At 42.2% G+C, this 23906-nt stretch overlaps 1 protein-coding gene across 1 annotated transcript in view; it reads left to right on the top strand.

Annotated features, from left to right (window-relative positions):
- The window catches only part of adgrd2 (adhesion G protein-coupled receptor D2), a 78779-nt gene that overhangs the window by 45595 nt on the left and 9278 nt on the right, over positions 1-23906 (top strand). Inside the window, exons 21-23 of the mRNA XM_030723784.1 lie at positions 20101-20142; positions 20260-20313; positions 20413-20554. Coding sequence (XP_030579644.1) covers positions 20101-20142; positions 20260-20313; positions 20413-20554 — 238 coding nt within the window. The remainder of the gene's footprint in view (positions 1-20100; positions 20143-20259; positions 20314-20412; positions 20555-23906) is intronic.

Genomic DNA, 23906 nt, shown 5'->3' on the forward strand with positions numbered 1-23906 from the left:
GAGATTATAACTTTTGGCTGACCTGGGAACACCTTGGTGATCCCCCAGATAAGCTGGAAAAGGCCCAGCCCCGGATAAGTGGAAGAAAATGGATGGATGAATGGAACAGTTTATATGGCCCCCGTGTGCTTGTATGCATGCCTGAATGGTATGCTACTAATGAGATGATAGATGGCGTCCTGAGGGCTCTCCTCCCAGATCTGGATCAGGGCATCACTGAACTCCTGGAAAGTCTGAGGTGCAACTCGGAAGTGTTGGATGGACCGAAAGATAATGTCCCAGAGGTATTCTATTGGAATTTGGTCAGCCAAGTATGTGGGCCAGTCAGCGGTATCAATTCCCGCATCCTCCAGCAAGTGCCTCTGTACTCTTGTCACATGAAGCTGGGCATTCTTGTGTAACAGGAGGAACCCAGGACCCACTGCACCAGTGTAGGGTCTGGCAGTGGGTCCAGCAATTACATCCCAATATCTAATGGCAGTCACGGTGTCATTGCCCAGTCTGTAGAGGTCTGTGCATCCCTCCATGGATATGCTTCCTCAGACCATCACTGAACAACCACCAAACAAGTCATGCTGAAACTTGTTACAGGCAGCATAATGGTTTCCACAACTTCTGCAGACCCTTTCACATCTGACACAGGGTGGACCTCAATTCTGGTATTTTATGGAAAATGCCATTTGGGCTCCATGGTGCCAGGTAGTGAGCACATGGCCTACTAGAGGACAATAGGCTTTTGGGACAGCCTCATGAAGTCTGTTTCTGCTTGTTTGGTCAGAGACATTAACACCAGTGGCTTTCTGCAGATGATTTTGTAGGGCTCTGGTAGTGCTCATTCTGTTCCTCCTTACTCAAAGGAGCTGATACAGAGCTAGGTCCTGCTGCTGGTGGATGAAGGACTTTGTACAGTCCTGTCCAGCTCTCCAAGAATAGAGTGTCTCCTGGAATCTCCTTCATGCTCTTGAGACTGTGCATGAAAACACATCCAACCTTCTGGCAGTGGCAGATATTAATGTGCCATCCTTGAGGAATTGGACTACCTGTGACTACCTGGTATCTCCTTATGCTACCAGTAGTGACACTGACCCTAACCAAATGCAAAACTAGTGAAAAAAAGTCAGAAAAGAAGAGGAGGAAAAGAATGTCAGTGGCCTCCACCTGTAAACCATTCCTGTTTTGGGAGTTGTCTTATTGTTGTCCCTCTAGTTCACCTGTTGTTAATTTCATTAACACTAAAGCAGCTGAAACTGATTACCAACCCCCTCTGGCAATTATTTGACCAGATCAATATCCCAGATGTTGAACTGATTTGATGCTAAACTCTGATTAAAATGTTCCTTCAATTTTTTTGAGCTGTGCATATCTGCGTTCTTGACAGTGGACAAATTTTGCTTACCTGATAGCATTGCCATGATGGAAGTTGCAGAAACTGGAGACATCACTAGTTTGTAAAGTGGAGCAGTAGTATTTCAAGCTGCAGCAATTTACCTCAAAATACCGTAAAATGTCTTCTACTGTGTGTTCTGTTTGTGTTATAGGTGACTATGAACTAATGCACCTGTGTGTGTGTGTGTGTGTGTGTGTGTGTGTGTGTGTGTGTGTGTGTGTGTGTGTGTGGGAGGCAGCATCCAGGGCTTTAAACAACAGGTCATACCGCATTTGCCTCGAGCTCGCCTCTCCTGCTAACACAGTACTTCCCCTCTCACATTCATCCTTTACTTCCCACTTTCCATACACTGTCCCTATTATTCTTATGACTTTCAGTACGTCTCTCTCTCTCTCTGCCTCCTTCCTTCCTCTCTTGTCCTTTCCTAAACCTCCCACCCCTCTTTGCCTTTCCCAGGCCTTTAATTAATCAAAATGAGCTAGCCCCTGGGTGACCCCGAGAGAGCTGCTAGTTAATTTAGATTTACTGCCAGTGTCCAGCTGAGGGCAGATAACACTACAGTAGGAGTTTTTCCTCATGTAGGTAGGAGGATGATGCTGGGCCAGTCGTCTTCTTCTTTCCACAAAAAGAAAAAAAGGGAGAGAAGGGTGCAGAGTGAAAGAAAAATAATATAACATTAAAGGTTAGACCCACTCTAGGTTATGGCAGTGGATACAGTTTAAACACTGTAGCTACTATAGTCCTGCCTCTGGCTATTTACATAAGCATTTATGAGATTACACGTATTCTGGAGCTTCAGCAAAGTGTGAGATTAAAAAAGTTGTTTCCCCAGAGAAAGATACACCACGTTTAAGATCCCACCACTGTGGATCTTGAAGCACTTTCTTCTGTTTCCAGATCATTTTTAAACAGAACATTGAAAACAAAGAATTGTTGATGAATTAATGTGTCATTCTTGGAAACTAGCTGCTGATCTGCTAAAACTGGATGTTGGCTCATGGGGAGGTTTGCTTAAAGATATGAACAAGCTGAGCCACAGATGAAAACAGTGTTGCTTCCTTCAAGGTGTCATGCTCCTAACTCAGATCACATGTCCTCACTCTGTGGATATTTTGGCTGTAAATTAGAGGGATCCCTTCTAGATTGCTACTTAGTGATTCTTGTGACATGTAGAACAAACATTGTCTGTATATTCCTGCCTAGAGACTCATAGAGCATCATCTGATTGTTGGGGTTTTCTCTGTATAATTGTAGGGTCTTTACCATACAATTTAAAATGACTTATGTTGACTGGTGTTGTGATTTGGTGCTACATAAATAAAGTACAGGTCAACTGAATTGAACTGACCTGTTTAGAGGTAGGGTTACCCCTTTATTTTGATATGTCATCTATTTATATTGGCTAGCTTTTAACAGAACAACTGTACAACCAAAATCATAGTAGGCTGAACAATTCAAAAGCTGGACCAAACAAAACACCTCCTATTCAGGCAATCTGCAACAACAAGAAGATATTCTGAGCTGTCCAGTGTTACTAGCATCAGATGTCGAGTTACTGTGCATACAAGTGGAGTCTCACACTGTCCAATTTGGTAGCACACAGTTCAATAAGGTAGCAGGTACTGTTCCTTATTGAACAGATTCCTTTTGGTTGTGGATGCTTAACAGGTTAAGCATACAATGAAGTGAATAAAATATCTAACTGTGTTACAACATCTCAGTTTAGATTTTACGATTCTGTAGCCTTAAAACTTTGACCTGTGGCCAAAAATAACTGGATAATGCAAAAGTAAAGATTATGATTGTTCTTTGCAGAAATTACATTTGTTTTCATTATCAAAATGTTTGGAGAACTATAGCCATCCTAGTTATATGTATACAAAAAAAATATTAAGAACATAATATGTAAAAACTGTCCCGAAAAGGTTTTCCTAGGAGCAAATTTTCTTTTTCAAAGAATGTGCACAGGGTATGCTCACATTAACATTTAGTAGCATTCAAATTTAAGTACCATTTATCAAAAACAAGGTTTTTATGGCTTTTCATTTCATACTGACAGAAGACAAAGGAAAGGGTGAGGGGGAAGGCAGTGATAGAGAAGGAAAGGCAGGAATATAGAGGTGAGAGGAAGGACTTTAAATGTAGGTACTATGACTGGTAATAGATGGGAACTAGCTGATGTGATGAAGAAGGTAGATATATTGTGTGTCCAAGAAACCAAGGAAATGAGGCCAGGACCATTGGAGGTGAATTCAAAATTTTCTACCATGGTGTAGCTAGGAAGCAAAATGGAGTAGGGGCAATCTTGAAGGAAGAATGTGCAAATAGCATTGTGGAGGTGAAGAGAGTGTGAGAGACAGGATCATGAGTTTGAAGCTGGAAATTGAAGGGGTGATGTTGAATGCTGTCAATGCATCTGCTCCACAAGTTGGACATCAGTTGGAAGAGAAAGAGGAATTCTAAGGAATAAGATGAAGTGGAGGAGAATGTTCCCAAAAGCAAGAGCGTGGTGATTGGAGTGGACTTAAATGGACATGCAGGTGAAGAAAACAGGTGATGAGGAAATGTTGGGTAACGAGAGGAATCTGGAAGGACATATGGTAGTGGACTTAACACAAAGGATCAGAATAGCTGTGGTGAACACATACTTGAAGAAGAGGGAGGAACATAGGGTATCATATAAGAGAGAAGGAAGGTGCTCATAGGTGACTATCTCTTATACAGAAGGTGCAATCTGAAGGTGGCATCAGGGTAGTCTGTAGGATGCCTTTGGAAATCAAGAAGAAGTGAGTGAAGACAAAGTCAAGGATTAAATGGTGTAAGTTGAAGAAGGAAGAATGCTGTGCAGAGTTCAGGGAGGAGTTGAGACATTCTCTGGGTAGAAAGAGTTACCAGATGACTGGAAGTGGTGAGGTAAACTACCAAGAAGGTATTCGGTATGGTCTGGACAGAGGAAAGAAGACAAGCAGACTTGGTGGTAGAATGAGGAAGTACAGGAAAGTATTTGAAGGAAGAAGTTAGCAAAGAAAAAGTGGGATAGTCAGAGAGGCTAGGCTTACAGCACAGAAAGAGGTGGTAAAGGCAAAGAAAAAGGCTTATAATGAGTTGTATGTAGTAAGTAAAGAGAAATAAGGAGAAAGTGAGGAGAGTTATGAAGAGGATGAAGACAGGAAAGATGACTGGTCCAGATGACATACCTGTGGATGTATGGAAATGTCTAGGAGAGAGGGCAGTGGACTTCTTAAGCAGTCTGTCTTGGAAAGTGAGAAGATGCCTGAGGAATGGAGAAGAAGTGTACTGGTATGGATTTTAAAGAAAAAGGGTGATCTGCAGAGTTGCACTATTGCATTTTCACAATATTTCTAAAATAAGAAAGATCCTAACAAAGCTAGTTCATGCTGGGCTATTGTTATTCATTATTATCAGGTTGTCCTTAAAGCTCCCTCAAAAGCCTGCAGCTTATCCTGAATGCTGCGGTGAGAATACTGACAGAGACTAGAAATAGAGAGCATACTTCTCCCATATTGGCTTCTCTTCAATAACTCCCTGTTAAATCCAGAATTGAATCTATAATCCTTCTTCTCACCTATAAGGTCTTGAATAATCAGGGCCCATCTTATCTTAAATAACTCATAGTGCCATGTCACCCCAATAGAGCACTTCGCTCTCAGACTGCTAGCTTACTTGTGGTTCCTAGGGTACTTAAAAGTAGAATGGGAGGCAAGAGCCTGCAGCTTTCAGGCCCCTCATTTGTGGAACCAGCTTGCAGTTTGGATTCAGGAGACAGACAGACAGTAAATTTTTATGATCAGGTTTTCCTTTTTGATCAGGCTTATAGTTATGGCTGGATCAGGGGACCCCGAACCCTACCTCAGTTATCCCACAATAGGCCTAGGCCGCTGAGGGGTTCCCATGATAGACTGAGTATTTCTTTTTCATTCTCCTCTTTCAGTCTGTGTTTTTACACCATCCAGCATTTAATCATTAGTTATTATTAATCTCTGGCTCTCTTCCCCAACATGTCTTTTGTCCTGTCTCCCTCCCCTCACCCCCAACCGGTTACAGCAGATGACTGCCCCTCCCTGAGCCTGGTTCTGCCAGAGGTTTCTTCCTGTTAAATTGGAGTTTTTCCTTCCCACTGTTACCAAGTGCTTGCCAAGGAGGTTGTTTTGATTGTTGAGCTTTCGTCCTAATTATCGCATGGTCTTTACCTTAGAATATGAAGAGGTGACTGTTGGTTGTGATTTGGCACTATATAAATAAAAGTACATTTAATTGAACTGAACTGAAAGAATGTGAATCTGGTGCATGACATGTACTGTATGAGGACATGTAGACAGTGGTGAGGTGTGTTGTTGGAGTGACAGATGGGTTCAGTTGGGGGTGGGATCACATCAGGCAGGAGTCTCAGTGGACTGTGATGCTTCCAGACAACACTGTGATCTGTACTGAGCATAGAGAGAATGTGGAAGAGAACCCGGGGATGAGGCGGTATTCTCTGGAGAGAAGAGGAATGAAACTCAAGATGGAATAGCAATGTGAATGAGGACACAGGTGTAACAGTGAGCTTGCAAGAAGTGGAGGTAGTGAAAGTGGATGAGTTTAAATACCTTGGGTCAGCTATCTAAAGCAATGGAAGTGGCAGAGTTGAAGATGTTAAGATTTTCAGTGGGAGTGACCAGGAGGGACAGGATTAGAAATGAGTTTATCAAAGGGACAGCTCAGGTTGAGCAGTTCGGAGACACAGGAAAGGCTGAGATGATTTGGGCATTTGAAGAGGAGGGATAGTGCATATATATTGTACACTGGATGGATGAAGGATTGACAGATATTGTGTACATTCTAAGTGCCTTAGGAAATGGAACTATTATGAACATGAGAAATTATTTTATGAGAATTTTATTTCATTGTTTGTTTTTATTCATTGTTTTATGACCAAATTTAAAAAAAATAAATAAATAAAAGTAAACCCAGGCTTTCGAGGTTTCTTACACGACATCGTGCACATTCCTCGAGAATTTTCTGTCATGACGTGACGCAACCACTGGTTACTTGGGAAAAATTTGCATTCTCCAACTAGTTGACAGTGGTTCCTAGAGGTTGCTGGCTCTTGGGTGAAATTGCTTCCAAAGAAGGTTCTGCCCCAAACCTCCTAGTTATTGCTTTGATTGCTAGCACATTGCAACAGTTGCCTGTAGTTTTTCATGTTTGTCTGCAAATACTTGCTGAGCAGTAGAGAACGTCTTCAAAAACTGAGATGCAAAATGGAAATTGAGAAGGTTCACCTTCAAAGTAAAAGTTGTACCTCAGTGCTACAGCAGGCGTGTTTCAAGTGATTCAACTTTTACTTTGCAGGAAAATGGCCTCCATTTCCAGTTTGTGTTGCACTTTTCACGGTTTTACTACAGCTTGAAGAGTAGCTGGACAGTATTTTCAGACAAGTCACCAAGAATCTTTGACTGGGCTAGGCCTGTGTGACTGGGGCCTTACTCAATTGATCCTAAAATGTCACATAATGGTTACACATCCAAAATGGTGAAGTCAACATCATGCGGTTAGTGGTCGCGTGTCTGTAAGCAAGTAATTCAGTATGTTTACTTAAGCGCAATCGAAATATTTTACGTGTCATTTATTTATTTTATGCTATTACATTACATTAAATGCAAAAGATCTGATAACGTTTCACATGGGTGATTGCAATGAATTTATATTTTGAAAATAAAAGAATTACTGCTATGTTCTACATTTTTAATCAGAAAACAAGTGTGTTCCTCCAAGAAACAGAGATTGTGTTCCAGTGCATTTTAATTTAATTTTAATTGTTTGAAAAACTACTTTTCAAAGCTACTTTTGTATTGGACACTGCTGTGTCCAATAAACACTGTTCTTCAAAATAGCATGTTATTTAATCGGCAGCATAATATGAGAGTAAAAATAACAAAGAGTGTCCTTCATATTGTACATTGTCTGTCACAATAAGGGTTCACTTAATTCACAAAAAATAATCAGGAGCCGCTGTCAAAAGGAACTGCCAAATCCTTCGAGGTAAAAAACCATCTATTTCTGCTTTGGATAGGTCTGCACTGCCCAAGTTGAGTTGTGTGATATGACCACAAGAATGTATTATGCACATTGGGGGACATGCTAGGTCTCACTAGATGAGTGGTCTCATGTACTGGTCAAGCTTTTAAATTGTTGGCCTCCCATACAAAATACATGTGAGAGAGTGAATTTGAGAGTATGTGGCTTAACTGCAACCCTAGCCTGACTAAAAGTTCTTTTCCAGCAACCTCTCTCTTTGCACTCACTTTCACCATCAGGTCACATTTGGAAATTTTTACCAAAGAAGCAGCCTCCAGTCTGGTGGATCAGTTCAAAGGCCTCTTTGAATTCTCTAAAATAGGCCATCATCGATTCAAAAAATTACTCTACTGACGATAATAGACAGGAACAAGCTATGAGTGCCACACAGCAGGTGTGGAAAGCAGCCAAAGCATCCGGAGATAAATTCAACAAGGAAGTGGAAGCATTGTTCCAAAAATGGAAACCGTATGCAGTAAACCACAGAAAACAATGATGATTTTATTCAGAAGGTATGTACATTAATTCTACATGTTCTTGGCATGTTTTCGTCTATGCTAGCCCATATATTTGTGCAGAAAACTGGTGATTAGCGGTCGGCACCGTTGCCAACTTTTGTGTAAGAAAACTCGCTGTTCACTGGTCTCAAAAATCACTAGAAGCTGCTAAAGGGCAAATCGACAAATCACTCTGCATTATGGTATCTACATTATAATCAATTCAGTTCTTTTTTGGCTACTCTTTATAGACCTAGTTGTTGCAATTTCTGTAGCCCTCTTGGCCAGATCTCTCAAGAAAAAAGACATTTATGATGTCAGTGATAGTTTTTACCCTCATTAATAAAGAATATGTGAAAGTAACTTTGCCAAGAAGTGATTGCAGCTTCTAACTTGTGACAGGAGTGTTGTTTCTTGCTCAAAGTGACGTAATATCATTTATGAGAGATATGTTTAACATATGTTTCACAGATTTTAGGCCAAAAACTAATCTACAGAAATTTAAATAGAACCAATGATTTTTTGGCAAATTCAATTCAATTCAGTTCAATTTTATTTATATAGTGCCAAATCACAACAGTCATCTCAAGGCACTTTATATTGTAAGGTAAAAACCCTACAGTAATTACAGAAAAAAAACAAACAATCAAAACGACCCCCTATGATCAAGCTGATGGTGAAAGTAGGAAGGAAAAACTCCCTTTTAACAGGAAGAAACCTCCGGCAGAACCAGGCTCAGGGAGGGGCAGCCATCTGCCACAACCGGCTGGGGCTGCGGGGAGAGACAGGATGAGACATGCTGTGGAAGAGAGCCAGAGATTAATAATAACTGATTAGATGTAGAATCGGGCATAAACAAAGTGAAAAGAGGTGAATGACAAGAAATACTCAGTGCATCATGGGAACCCCCCAGCAGCCTAGACCTATTGCAGCATAACTAAGGCAGGGTTCAGGGTCACCTGAGCCAGCCCTAACAAAAGCTTGATCAAAAAGGAAAATTTTAAGCCTAATCATAAAAATAGAGAGGGTGTCTGTCTCCCTAATCCAAGCTGGGAGCTGGTTCCACAAAAGAGGGGCCTGAAAGGTGAAGGCGCTGCCTCCCATTCTACTCTTAAGTATCCTAGGAACCACAAGTAAGCCAGCAGTCTGAGAGTGAAGTGCTCTATTGGGGTGATATGGTACTATGAGGTCTTTGAGATAAGATGGGGCCTGATTATTCAAGGCCTTGTATGAGGAGAAGAAATTTAAATTTAATTCTGGATTTAACAGGGAGCCAATGAAGAGAAGCCAATATGGGAGAAATATGCTCTCTCTTTCAAGTCCCTGTCACTACTCAAGCCACAGCATTTTGGATCAGCTGAAGGCTTTTGAGGGAGGTTTTATGACAGCCTGATGATAATGAATTACAATAATCCAGGCTAGAAGTAATAAATGCATGAATTTGCTTTTCAGCATCACTCTGAGACAGGATGTTTCTGATTTTAGAAATATTGTGCATATGCAAAAAAGCAGCCCCACATATTTGTTTATTAAGTACAGTGAAGGGCATATGTGTGTTATATCTGGTTTCATGGATACATAAAGCTGGGCATCATCTATATACAGGGGTGAAACTATGTGGTACTATGACAAAAACCATATATATATATATATATATATATATATATATATATATATATATATATATATATATATATATATATATATATATATATATATATGTATATATATATATATATATATATATATATATATATATATATATATATATATATATATATATAAAATTGGGATATTTTGCATCGAGCAGACAGACATTAACCTTTTAACTGGCCACACCAAAATCACCTGAAAAAACTATGTGACACCCTCTGGCTATTATTGGCTCTGGAAACCCCATGTCATGTCCTGGCATGTAGTGCCTTTTATTTGGCAGGATAGACCCTCCCACTTTGATTGACACCTCATTCGGCCAACTGTGTTAAGAAATGGGTTTTCAAGCGCCAATAATAACCAGAGGGCGTCGTGTAGCTTTTTTCTTTTGATGAAAACCTCGAGCTCCGAGGGGAGAGAAGCTAGAGAATTGAGGCGCCAGCATAGCATGAACAGTTCAGAAACAATTTGAAATGAGAAAAAAAAGCTATTAGCTGATTAAGTCATGTACTGGCTTACTTTCACCTCTGTCTGTGTGTTTAACAATGAAAATTGATGCAGTGTTTTCTATTAATACTGCCTAAGGGAAGCATATATAGTGTAAATAAAATTTGGACCTACCTAACACAGAACCCTGTGGAACTCCATAATTAACCTTAGTGTGTGAAGAAGACACCATTTGCATGAACAAATTGAAGTCTATTAGATAAATATGATTCAAAACACTGCAATGCAGTACCTCAGGAGGTAGAGCAGGTCACCTACTAATCAGAAGGTTGGCAGTTTGATTCTGGGCTGCATGCCAAAGTATCCTTGTCAAGATACTGAACCCCAAGTTGCTCTCCGACGCAAGCGTTGGAATATGAATGTGTGTGAATGTTAGACAATAAAAGCACTTAGCTTAGTTACAAATGGAAGTCTTGTATAAATGGGTGAATGCAAACGTGTTGTACAAGCGCCTTGAGTGCTCAGATAGAGTAGAAAAGCTCTATATAAGAACTCGTCATTTACCATTATTATTTTAAGAAACTGACATTTATCCTCAGCCAATAGTTTCAGGTGTTCTTCTGTGTTGCCTGCTCTAGCCCCTGGAAAACAATCAACTATGGTTGCTGGTGTCTCTAGCTTCACATTTCTCAAAAGAGATATGGCAATAACCATAGGAAATAACCAGACTTTGTTTCTTGGTGGGTGTGTCGCTGTGTGAGGAAAACAAAAATCCAAAAAGTGAACGGATCGGTGGTGTACCAAGGGCTTCTGTTTAGGGCTACACTTCCTCCTCATTGTCCCTCATTGTAAGCTACCTTTGTCTGCACCAACTACAAGGGCCTGGCTAGTTACAAGATTTTCCTGGGTGCGATCTTCAATTCACTGAGCTTGGCCTCCATAGCTACAAACTGGCAACATTTATTACAAGTATTGTTATTACTAAAGGAGGTCGAGGAGTAGCTAAACATTTGACACACAGATTGTGTCCAAATTCAGGGGCTGCATCCTTCTTAGGCTGTATTTGAAGGCTGATTATGTCACAGTGAGGTGACAAAGGCTGTCCAAATTCAATGGCTCCTCCAACCATCCACCTAAATGCATCCTTGTTTTGCCAGGATTCCATGGACATGCCAGGTGTATTCTTTGTGGTCTCCCCTACCTTACCCAAGATTCATTGTGTGCTGATGCCAATTGTTCTTTTATAATCAATGTAGAAGCAGACAAAGCGTTTTCAAATAAAAGCAGCAATGGCAGAGGAGACTGGCCGAAACTGTAAGTAAAGTTTGAATTATTACTGTTTCTGTGACACAAAATAAATTTTACAATGTTTTTAGAGTAGATGTGTAAATTACAAACATCTGCTTGATTTATCTAGATAGTGCTTAATTGCATAAGTTCTCCAATGTTTTTGGAGATATCTCTTCTTGCTGGTCTAACAGACAACTGTCAGCTGACTGGGCAGTCAAGGTTCGCTGTACCTGGAGTGAATGCCTGACTCACATCATTTTCAAGACCCCAACTGACTTTCACCACTGAGAGGAAGTTAAACACAGATATAATTCTCTCAGATGATATTTAATGGTTTCTGTTTTCTCCATGAATCACCACCTTTTTGTGGTGGAGGGGGTTGTTTGTCCCAGAGAGCCCAGGAGCTATGTTGTTGAGGGGATTGCCCCACCAGTTAGGATCTCCCATGGCAAATTGGTCCTGGGAGAGGGGCCAGACAAAGAGTGATTCAGAAGACCCCTATGTAAATGTCAACAAGGGAACTGTTTACCCTGCCCGGGAGAGGGTTACCAGGGCCCCCCCCTGGAGCCAGGCCTGGGGAGGGAGCTTGAGGGAGAGCATCTGGTGGCCAGGCATTATCACATGGTGCCCGGCCAGGCACAGCCCGAAGAGACGACGTGGGCGTGCCCTCCTGTAGGCCCACCACCTGCAGCAGGCATCATAGGGGTCGGGTGCAGTGTGTGTCAGGCAGTGGCCTGGCAGACCGATCTCCAGCTATCAAGACTGGTTTTAGGGACATAGAATGTCTCCTCTCTGATGGGGAAGGAGCCTGAGCTAGTGCATGAGGTTGAGAGATACTGGATAGATATAGTCAGGCTCACCTCAATGCATGGCCTAGGCCCTGGAACCAGTCTCCTGAAGAGGGGCTGGACTCTGTTCCAGTCCGGAGTTGCCTTCGGTGAGAGGCAGCAAACTGGGGTGGGTATTCTTGTATCTTCTTGCTGACTGTATGTCGGAATTTTCACCGGAAGATGAGAGGGTTGCTTCCCTGCGCTAGGCCAGGGATCAGGTCCTGAATGTTGTTTGTGCTTATATGACAGTTCAGAGTACCCACCCTTCTTGGAGTCCCTGGGCGGGGTGCTTGAGGGTGCACCATCCGATGACTCCATCGTCCTGCTGGGAGACTTTAATGCTCACGTGGGCAATGACATGAGACCTGGAGGGGAATGATTGGGATGAACAGCCTGCCTGATCTGAACCTGAATGGCATTTTGTTATTGGACTTCTGTGCAAACCACAGTTTTTCCACAATGAACACCATGTTCGAACATAAGGATGTCCATAAGTGCATGTGGCACCAGGACACCCTAGGTCATAGGTCGATGATCGATTTTGTAATTGTATCACCGATTTGTGGCCTTATGTTCTGGACACTTGGGTGAAAAGAGGGGCTGAATTGATCACCACCTGGTGGTGAGTTGGATCAAGTGGTGGGAGAGGATGCTGGACAGACCTGGCGTACCTCAAACTATTGTGAGGGTGCACTAGGAACGCCTGGCAGAGGTCCCAGTTCGCAAGATCTTCAACTCCCACCTTCCGCAGAACTTCAACAGCATTCTGAGGGAGGCTGAGGACACTGAGTCCGAAGGTGGTTGTTGCCTGTCATGGTTGTAATCCCTGAACCAGATGGTGGTCACCGGAGGTGAAGAGAGCCATCAAGCTGAAGAAAGAGTCCTATTGGGTTTGGTTAACCAGCGGGACTTTGGAGGCAGCTGACAGGCACCGGCAGGCCAAGCGGAACACAGCTCAGGTGGTGGCCAAAGCAAAAATTCAAGTGTGGGAAGAGTTCGGTGAGGCCATGGAAAAAGACTTTTGGATGGTAATTCTGGCAAACCATAAGGCGGCTCAGGGATGCAAGCGGTGCTCTACTCACATGGTTTATAGTGCAGGTAGGGTGCTGCTGACTTCACCTGAAGCTATAGTCAGGTCTTGAAAGGAATACTTTAAGGACCTCCTTAATAACACTGACACATCTTTTGTAGTGGAAACAGAGTCTGGGTATGAGAGGAATGACTCGCCAATCACTGGGGATCAGGTCACTGAGGTGGTTAAACAACTCCTTGGTGGCAGGGCCCCTGAGGTGGATGAGATTCACCCTGAGTTCCTGAAGGCTCTGGATGTTGTAGGGCTGTCTTGGTTCACAAGCCTCTGCAACATTGTGTGGAGATCTGGAGCAGTGCCACTTGATTGGCAGACCAGGTTGGTGGTCCCCATCTTTAAGAAGGGAGAGTGGACGGTTTGCCCTCAGCCTCCCTGGTAAGGTCTATGCCAGAGTAACAATGCAGTTTTCGTCCTGGTCATGGAACGCCGGACCAGCTCTTTATCCTCTCGAGGATATTCAAGTTTGCCCATCCAGTCTACATGTGCTTTGTGGACTTGGAGAAGGCATTCGACTGCATCCCTTGGGGTATCCTGTGGGAGGTCCTGTGGGAGTATGGGGTGTCTGGTCCGTTGTTGCGGGCCATTCAATCCCTGTACAACCGCAGTGAGAGTTTGGTCCGTATAGCCAGCAATCAGTCGGACTCACTTCCTGTGGGTGTTGGACTCCGCCGGGGCTGCCCTTTGTAACCAATTCTGTTCATAATTTTTATGGACAGAATTTCTAGACATAGCCATGCGACAGAAGGCTTCGGCTTTGGTGGCCTCCGAATCTCATCTCTGCTCTTTACAGATGATGCAGTCCTGTTGGCTTCATCAGCTCGCGGTGGAATGGTTCGCAGCTGAGTGTGAAGCAGCTGGCATGAGAATCAGCACATCTAAGTCAGAGGCCATGGTCCTCAGCCAGAAAAGGGTGGAGTGTCCACTCTGGCTCATGGACGAGTTGCTGCCCCAGGTGGAGAAGTTCAAGTATCTTGGGGTCTTGTTCACAAGTGACGGGTGAGGGGAACGGAAGATCGACAAACCAATCATGGCCGCGTCTGCAGTGATGCACTGCACTGGTCTGTCGTGTTGTCTGTCAGTTTACCCATCCCTACCCTCACCTATGGTCATGAGCTTTGGGTCGTGACCAAAAGAATAAGATTGTGAATACAAGCAGCAGATAGGGTGAGGAGTGCAACCATTCAGGAGGGGCTAAAAGTAGAGCCGCTGCTCCTCCACATCAAAAGGAGCCAGTTGAGGTGGTTCAGGCATCTCACTAGGATGCCTCCTGGGCCCCTCTTGGGTGAGGTGTTCCAGGCATGTCCCACCAGGAGGAGGCTCCGGGTCAGACCCAGGACTCGCTGGAGATATTATATCTCTCGGCTAGCCTGGGAACGCAATGGGGTCCCTGTGGATGAGCTGGTGGAGGTGGCTGGGGACAGGGAGGGCTGAGCTTCTCTGCTTAGGCTGCTTCTCCCGCAACCTGGCCAAAGCAGAAGAAAATGGATTGATGGATCGGTGGATTCCTTTATTTCAGTATTTCATTTGTTCCTGAGTAAATCAATTTGGCTGAGACCAAAGTTAAGCTTCATAACTGGGTAGTTTTATTTAACTTTAATGTCTTACAGGACAGCTGTCTGAATATTTGGAAATGAATCATTCTCTCATTTTTTTCCTTGATGTAGAAATATGTTATACTAGTTTTAACAACTTATTTTGAAGTAAAGCTGACATTAAAATATTTTAAATCAGGGAGGAACGTGAGAGCCTTTACACTGGGAGCAAAAGCATCTTGAGTAGCATGTCGATGCTGTTCATGGAGATCGTGAAGACTGATATGAAGCCTGCTCCTTAAATGGTCACTTCATTAGTTTTTAATGTTTATTCGACTCTATTCTAAACACTCTATCCCAACACTATGCTAAACACCATCTGTTTTTAGCATAGTGTTGGGAGTCTACTAGTATTTTACCATCTGAACTGTTTGCTTTTGTTTACTAACAACATTGTATGTATACATGTACAATGTTTTTAATCAGGAGAGATGAAGTTTGTGCTTCGGTCATCTAGTGACTGTTGTTGCTTCATTGTATGAATTCTATGAATCAGATCATACAAATCTATGGATGTTAGAAGGCAACTAATGATGGTCATGAATTCAACTAAAAGCAGGGAGGTGTTGCTAGGCGACCAGCTAGTGACAAAGGTGGGAATAGCTGGTGACACAGATATGAAGGCTAGACCATCCAATTTCACAGCCACTCTCTTTGGCCTTCACAGTCTTTGTGGCCCACATAAGCTGTGCCCTTTGAAGGATGTAGCCCCTGAATTTGGACACACCCTGAACAGGAAAATGCAGGAGGGACAGATGAAAAATTCATGGTGTTAGCGACTCAGCTAAAAGATAAGCTGTTAGCTACACTAAGCTAGAGAATCCCTAATGATTACATAAAGCATGTAATGATTACACTATGAAATAAGTCATTATCTAAAGTTTTGGTAATTTATCAAGCTAAACAGATTAAGATACACAAAATATACCACTGTGCATTGTAACAGGAAGTGATACGATACCAGTGAGACCTAACACCACATTAGAGCACCACCAAGAGCCAATCATGATGTAACTGTAATTAACCACATGATTTTATTCTATGTTTCTTAGTGGGCTGGAAACCATTTGAATTTCTGATCACTCATTTGTATGATTCTCAAAGATAGGGTGCAATGCAATAATTATGTTTCTCTCTCAGTCCTTCTTCATCCCCATGTTAAGATATTTTTATATTCTGTAAATAGTGACATTGTTTGTTCTGTTGGGTAAGCTAACAGATAAATAATAATGCAGTACCTTAAGTGTGTTTGTCAGCTAGTAGACCATGGATCATGCTCATTTTCAAAATCCTCCTTCATCCGCTCCCACCTTATCTGTGTAACCTGTTGCACACCAGATCTGCTGTTTACAGCCCCAATGCAATTCATGTAACTCTATTGAAAACAATACAATGTTCAGTCTGTGGTCAGTCCAGCCCAGTGAGTGGAACAAACCTGCAAATAGTCCTAAACCTGGATAACTTTATCTATGCTTTTGTGTTGTTTATGCAAAATTCTGACTAATTCCAAATGTTGTAGGAGACCTTGAGACTCTTCAGACTCATCAGGCAATGTTTTTCACAATTTTCTTTTGTTCATTTTTGGTCAACCCATGTAGATTATAGCCTCAGTTTCTTGTTCTTTGCTGACATGAGTGGCATTCAGTGTGGTCTTCAGCTGCTGTAAGTGCCTTGCGATGACTGTTGTCATTTGGTTCCATAAAAATAAATTCAAATGAATTACTGTAGCCCTACTGCTTTATGTGATGTGTTATACATTCAGAGATGCTCTTCTGGATTACTTGACAGCAGTGAGTGGTTTTTTGTGCCACTGTTGCCTTCTTATTACAGTGGCTTGCAAAAGTATTCATACCCCTTGAACTTTTCCATATTTTGTCACATTACAACCACAAACATAAATATATTTCGCTGGAATTTAATGTGAAAGACCAACACAAAGTGGTATACAATTGTGAAGTGGAAAGAAAATTATACATGATTCAAAACATTTTTTACAAATAAAAAACTGAAAAGTGCGGCGTGCAAAAGTATTCAGCCCCCCTGAGTCAATACTTTGTGGAACCACCTTTTGCTGCAGTTACAGCTGCAAGTCTTTTAGGGTATGTCTCCACCAGCTTTGCAGATCTACTGACTGAAATTTTTGCCCATTCTTCTTTGCAAAACAGCTCAAGCTCAGATTAGATGGAGAGCGTTTGTGAACGGCAGTTTTCAGATCTTGCCACAAATTCTCGATTGGGTTTAGGTCTGGACTTTGACTGGGCCGTTCTAACACATGAATATGTTTTGTTTTATACCAATCCATTGTAGCCCTGGCTTTATGTTTAGGGTCGTTGTCCTGCTGGAAGGTGAACCTCTGCCCCAGTCTCAAGTCTTTTGCAGACTCCAACAGGTTTTCTTCCAAGATTGCCCTGTATTTGGCTCCATCCATCTTCCCATCAACTCTGACCAACTTCCCTGTCCCTGCTGAAGTGAAGCAGCCCCAGAGCATGATGCTGCCACCACCATATTTGACAGTGGGGATGGTGTGTTCAGAGTGATTAATTCTCTGCCACACATAGCATTTTGCATTTTGGCCAAAAAGTTCAATTTTGGTCTCAAAGCACCTTGTTCCACATGTTTGCTGTGTCCCCAACATGGCTTCTGGCAAACTGCAAACGGGACTTTTTATGGTTTTCTTTCAACAATGGCTTTCTTCTTGCCACTCTTCCATAAAGACCACATTTGTGCAGTGCACGACTAATAGTTGTCCTGTGGACAGATTCCCCCACCTGAGCTGTGGATCTCTGCATTTTGTCCAGAGTCACCACGGTAAATGGTAAATGGTAAATGGACTAGTTCTTATATAGCACTTTTCTACTCAGTATGAGCACTCAAAGCCCATGGGCCTCTTGGCTGCATCTCTGATCAATGCTCTCCTTGTTCGGCCTGTAAGTTTAGGTGGACGGCCTTGTCTTGGTAGGTTTACAGTTGTGCCATACTCTTTCCATCTCTGGATAATGGATTGAACAGTGCTCCGTGAGATGTTCAAAGCTTGGGAAATCTTTTTATAGCCTAAGCCTACTTTAAACTTCTCCACAACCTTATTCCTGACCTGTCTGGTGTGCTCTTTGGACTTCATGATGCTGTTTACTAACTAGTATTCTGTTAACCAACCTCTGAGGCCGTCACGGAGCAGCTGTATTTGTACTGAGATTGGATTGGTGAACTCTTTTTAGTCATTAGCAGTCATCAGGCAACTTCTGAATGCAATTGGTTGCACTCAGAGAAAAGGGGGCTGAATACTTTTGCACTTTTCAGTTTTTTTATTTGTAAAAAATGTTTTGAATCATGTATAATTTTTGTTCCACTTCACAATTGTATACCACTTTGTGTTGGTCTTTCACATTAAATTCCAGTGAAATATATTAATGTTTGTGGTTGTAATGTGACAAAATATGGAAAAGTTCAAGGGGTATGAATACTTTTGCAAGCCACTGTAGCTCAAAGCAGTCTGCCCATTCTCGTCTGACCTCTGGTATCAACACCAGAAAAATGCTCACTGGATATTTTCTCTTTTTCAGACAGTCCTCTGTAAACCCTAGAGATGGTTATGCAAGAAAATTTCAGTAGATGAGCAATTTCTCTAATTCTAAAACCAACCTGTTTGGCACTATCAACCATGCCACATTCAAAATGACTTAAACCACCTTTCTTTCCTATTCTGATGCTTGGTTCAAACTTCAGCAGGTCATCTTGACCGTGTCTGCATGCCAAACAGCATTTAGTCGCTACCATGTGATTGGCTGATTAGATATTTGGATTAACAAGCAGTTGAACAGGTTTACTTAATAGGCCTCATACCTAAAAACAGAAAAGTAAACATAACTTCACCTCCCATTATTGCCCTAACGCAGTATATTTATACATTTAGTAGCTGTTGATGATTCTATCTGCTAACAAATGGCACAGTGTACAGGTAAAATGCTGTCTTCTGAAGCGTACCGTACAGACGACAACAACAGTAAGAAAAAGTTAGCTTCTCTTCTTTTTTACCCAATCATCAGCCCTGAGTCTTTAGTTTATTACTTTTATTTATACAAAAAATATTAGTCACGCATAAAAGAGAGATGGTAGGTACTGCTTTAGATTAGCTGATATTACCCAATATATAATTTCCATGTGCACTTCCCGGGCAGCTACACAAAGCACTATCTGCAGGACTGAAACTTGAAGCAGCTGTATCATGTTCCAGATCTGATGCTGATCCACCCACTCAAAACAGAACTTCCACCAAACACACTGCACTAGTATTGGTTCCATTTTTTTGCATAAGTTTGAGATGCAAATAAATAATAATTTAAACTAGCAGAAATAGGTGTCAAAAGCAAATCAAAAGCAAAACAGCTAAAGCTGTCAGAAAAGAATATCAGAAAGAAATTAGGTGTGTCAGTCAATATTGTTGGCATGTATACATGAGTGGTACTATGAGTGAAGTGCTACAGTGGGGGAAATAAGCTCCATTCAAGCTCTTACTTTATGAGGTGAGGATGATCATGAGAAAGGTGAGGGATCCGCCCAAAACAACACAGGAGGAGCTTGTTGATGATCTGAAGGCAGTTTGGGCCACAGTCCGATGAATGAATGGATGGATATTCAGAAACTGTGAGAAACCATGGATCCCAGCATTTATGTGAATGTTTTTGTTTGTTTGTTTGTTTTTGAGACATTTCACCCTATCAAACATTTTTGCAGACCAAGTAGTACACCAACAACTTTCCATAACTAATCCAAGCTTTTATGATAGAGTAAGAAAATGCTCATTAAATCCTTGTCATGTTTCAAACCAGCAGAGAAAACAAAATCCGTGCTAACTAAAAATGTGTTATTTCAAAACTACATATTGCCTACATAACATAGTGGGAACAAGATACAGTAAGAGAGAATTGTTTAAAAATCTAAAATTGAATGCTTATATTCAGATTGGATTCAGTTGAGCTGAGATTTACTGAATCTAATTGCAGCTCTTGCCAGAATTGAGTAGAAAAGCACACGGATGGATAGCATGAAGAGGTAGTTTTCTTTTTCTTTTTTCTTTTTTTTTTTGGTAAAGAGAAAAGCTTTGTTTGAGCGAGGTCACAAAGCAGAGCAGTAAATTGGCTCGGTGAAGAGCCATATTGTCACTAAAAGTATGAATGGAGTTTATTCTTTTCCTTCTTCCTACGTGCTTCTTAATGCGCCTCTCTTCTCTGCACAGGGTCTGTACATCTTCTTAGTCTATGCTGTTTACAACAGTGAGGTAAGGACGCATTAGTCCAGTTTTTGTCCTGCAATATCAGAGCACATCCTTGTACAGTATGTGAGGCTGCCAGCCTTTTAGACAAATCAGTGGGTGTAAAGGCTGCTTCTCATTTAGGTGAGGAATGCCATAAAGAGGATCAAAGAAAAGAGAAAGGCCTTATCTTTCACGGTGAGTGAGCAGAAAGCATCCATCAGGACAGAAAATAAATTCCCTCTTTAGAAAAGTTTATTGGACTGAAATGTGGATTGGATTGTGATGTATTGTCAGAACTGCTCCCAGCCAACCAGCTTCCTACCTTCCCAGAGGGCCCCAGTGACTTCCTGGGGTCACAGTCTACCAACCACCTCCAGCCCTGAGACCAGTGAGACCTCTGTACCTACCAGCTCCGCTTCCATGGTCATCAAGAATGGTAGGCTGATATGATGTGCTCTTCACTTAAGTATTGAACATTTTATAAGAAACACTAATCAGTAAAATTGGGTATTTCATGTTTTATGGGCATTTTATGTTATAAAAGAGCTGCACTAAGAGCTGTGCTGTTTTTTTTTTCTCATTCATGTTCAGAACATGGAGGGTGGATTAAATGCTAATTCAAATTACTTTTGCATCTGATTTAGTACTGCATTACTGATCCTTTGCTTTACTGCAGGCTGACACTGCAGAAGGAAATTGTATCAAAGAATTTTTATCAGGCATGCACCGGAAAGGACTTAAGCTGATTCTGAGGGCTATATTTTCAACTGATGATCCCACTTTCAAAGCTAGCTGGATCCTTTAATTGCTTGGTTCAAGTACAGAGCAAGATAAAAGATCAAGCTTTTTTGTTGAGTTAGATATATGCTTCTCATCTATAAATGAACATTTCTCTAAAACACTCCATTTCTCTCAGTTGTGCTGCTACTACAGTCTAACTGCAAACCTCTAGTTACACTGTAGAACTAGAGGGCTCGATCTGACTTTGAAGAACTGAAACATCTAAAGGTTTAGTTCTGGAGAAAAAATTATTAAAACCAAGACTTATCCCAGAATGATGCAAAGAGAAAGGTATGGAGAAGGAGAGAAACAGGCAGTGATCTGAAGCATACCACTTTTTCTGCCAAACATAGTGGTGGCATGGCCATGTATGGCTGCCAGCAGTGGCGGTCCTAGTCCTCGCCCTGGGCGAGCATCCCCGCTGGCGCCCCCCCCCCAATAGTGATCGCCTCAGCAGCGCCTACTGCACTACTCCACTTGGGGGGGTAATGAGCGCCCTCTGCCTGCTGTGTGGTGAATTCTACCATGGTCGCACAGACAGTTTTTAACAGAAGGTCCCCCCACCATCACAGGCACACTCAGAATTTCTTTTAAATTTTTATTTGAAAAAACATCCCCAGGGTTGTCAGATCTGATTGACAGTAGCCAGTCCAACACAGCAAAACCTCCATTGAAACTCATGTTAATAGCATCAGGTGTGATATATATTTAAATATACACAGCTTTGGGTAAGTTGTTAAAATTTTGGCTGCTTTTCACCATATTTGGTAGGTTCTTAGGAAGTTTTCAATTGTAAAATTATATATCTATATGATTTTATAATTATATAGATATATCTATATAATTTTCCAGCCCAATGTGTTCACAAGCTGCCCAATCTGGCAACACTGCGCCATCCACCAACATTTGTCTGAACCGTCTAGATTCGTATTTGTGTTATTTTTTTCATCAGGATTCAGGTTCACACAAATATTGTGAATTAATGACCATATTTCCAGTATTATAAATGAAATGTGCTTTGTGTTCTATCAGTTGTGTGCATCTAATTTTATTACAGATTCATTCTATACGGAACCCAAGGGACATGGGGAAAAAACATGGGAGGAAAAAAAAAAAGAGGCAGTTTTGCGAGATCTCGCAAAACTTTTCAATATTAGTACATACGTTTCGCGTTAATCTTGATATGGCAGTGTCAGTGAGGATGAAAGGTTTGGCGAGAGACTGCCAGCAAAAGTCGCCTTTATTTATGATTCAGTTTTGTTATTGTTGGCCGTAACCACGCCAAAACTGTACAGGCATAAATGAATGAACCCGGCTGACTGTCTCGCTCTCTTTCATTCATTCATGCCTGTACAGTTTTGGCGTGGGGGCCTTCGGGAGGTTTCCCAAACAGGTCAGAATGTTTTTTGCCCGTTGTACGATCGGATAAAAGGCCTCTCCAAACCAAGCTCCCGGGCTGAATTTCAGCCCACCTCTGTTTATACCGCTGAATTATAAATTAAAGGCGACTTTTGCTGGCAACCTCTCGCCGATCCTTTCAACGTCCTCAGGGACGCTGCCGTATCAAAATTAACACGGAAAAGCATTCGAGATCTCGCAAAAGTTTTTAATATACGGACATGCGCTTCCGCGTTAATCTTGTTACAAACACATACAGCGCTGCCCCGCCCCCTTCTCCTCTGTCTGTCAGACCATGGCAGAAAGCTACATGCACCACACAGCAGGCAGAAGGCGCCCATTACCCCACAAGTGGAGCAGTGCGGTAGGCGCTGCTGCGGCGATCGCAATACGCTGGGGGGAGGGGGGCGGTCATGCCGCCCTAGATGAAATATCGCCCATATCAGAAACCGCCGCTGGCTGCCAGTGGAACTGGACCTTTGTTCATGATGGTGTGACTGCTGGTAGAAGTAACAGGGTTAATTCTGAAGTGGACAAGACTATAGTCTCTGCTCAGTTATAGCCAAACGCTACATAACTGGTCAGATGGTGCTCACAGTCACCTGGTTTTAACACAGTCACCAGCTCTACCTGCTGGCTGTAGCTCAGTAGGTAGAGCAGGTCACCTACTGATCAGAAGGTCAGCGGTTCGATTCCTGGCTACTCCAGGCTACATGCCAATGTATCCTTGGGCAAGATACTTAACCCCAAGTTGCTCTCCGACCGTCCCGTCGGAGTATGAATGTGTGTGAATGATAGTTAATTAAAAAGCACTTAGCTTAGCAAACATGGAAGTGCTTGTATGAATGGGAGTGCATGGGTGAATGTAAACATGTTGTAATAGCGCTTTGAGTGCTCATACTGAGTAGAAAAGCGCTATATAAGAGCTAGTCCATTTACTTTTCAGTGACCAAAAACAAACCTGAAACCATAAAGTCCACAAGCTGCAACTGAAGGGGGCTTCAATAAAGGCCTGGGAGACCATCCACCATACTGGTGCGCAGAGGCAAAATTACAAACACATACTTACAGACCTACCTGTATATTTGAGGACAGGATTCATTTGTTCCATTCAAAATCAGCACAGATCAACTAATCTCAATGCCAGACATCCATGAGCAAGCATTTGGCTTGCTCATGGGGGAATGTCTTATTGTCGGGCTCTTTTTTTTAATATTGAAAAGTCTTTACTTCACAATTTAAAGACAACTCTTGTTGTGACATGGCACTATTTTTTTTTTTTTTGGGCCTGTCATGTCTGGCAGTTTTTGCAGTCAGAATGATGATCCGAATGCACTATTGTACATATTTCCTTTTACAAGAAGAGCTCTATAAGTTTTCTATAGGCTCTTCTTGTTAATTGTATTTTTATTTTTAAGCGGCAGGGAGGGGTAACTCCTGCCCTCCACAACCATGTCCCACAGGGGCCAAGGGTCAGTAGGCCACAGACCCAGGCCCAGCTGTCCACACATTAAGTGTGGGCAAGCGGGTACCAACACTGAGCCAGCGGTGCCCCAGGGAAGCAGCCAACCCAGCCCCGAAACACTAGCCAGTCCCAACCCCAGGCAGGG

This window comes from Archocentrus centrarchus, unplaced genomic scaffold (assembly GCF_007364275.1).
Source record: "Archocentrus centrarchus isolate MPI-CPG fArcCen1 unplaced genomic scaffold, fArcCen1 scaffold_27_ctg1, whole genome shotgun sequence".
In the NCBI taxonomy this organism is placed as follows: domain Eukaryota; kingdom Metazoa; phylum Chordata; class Actinopteri; order Cichliformes; family Cichlidae; genus Archocentrus; species Archocentrus centrarchus.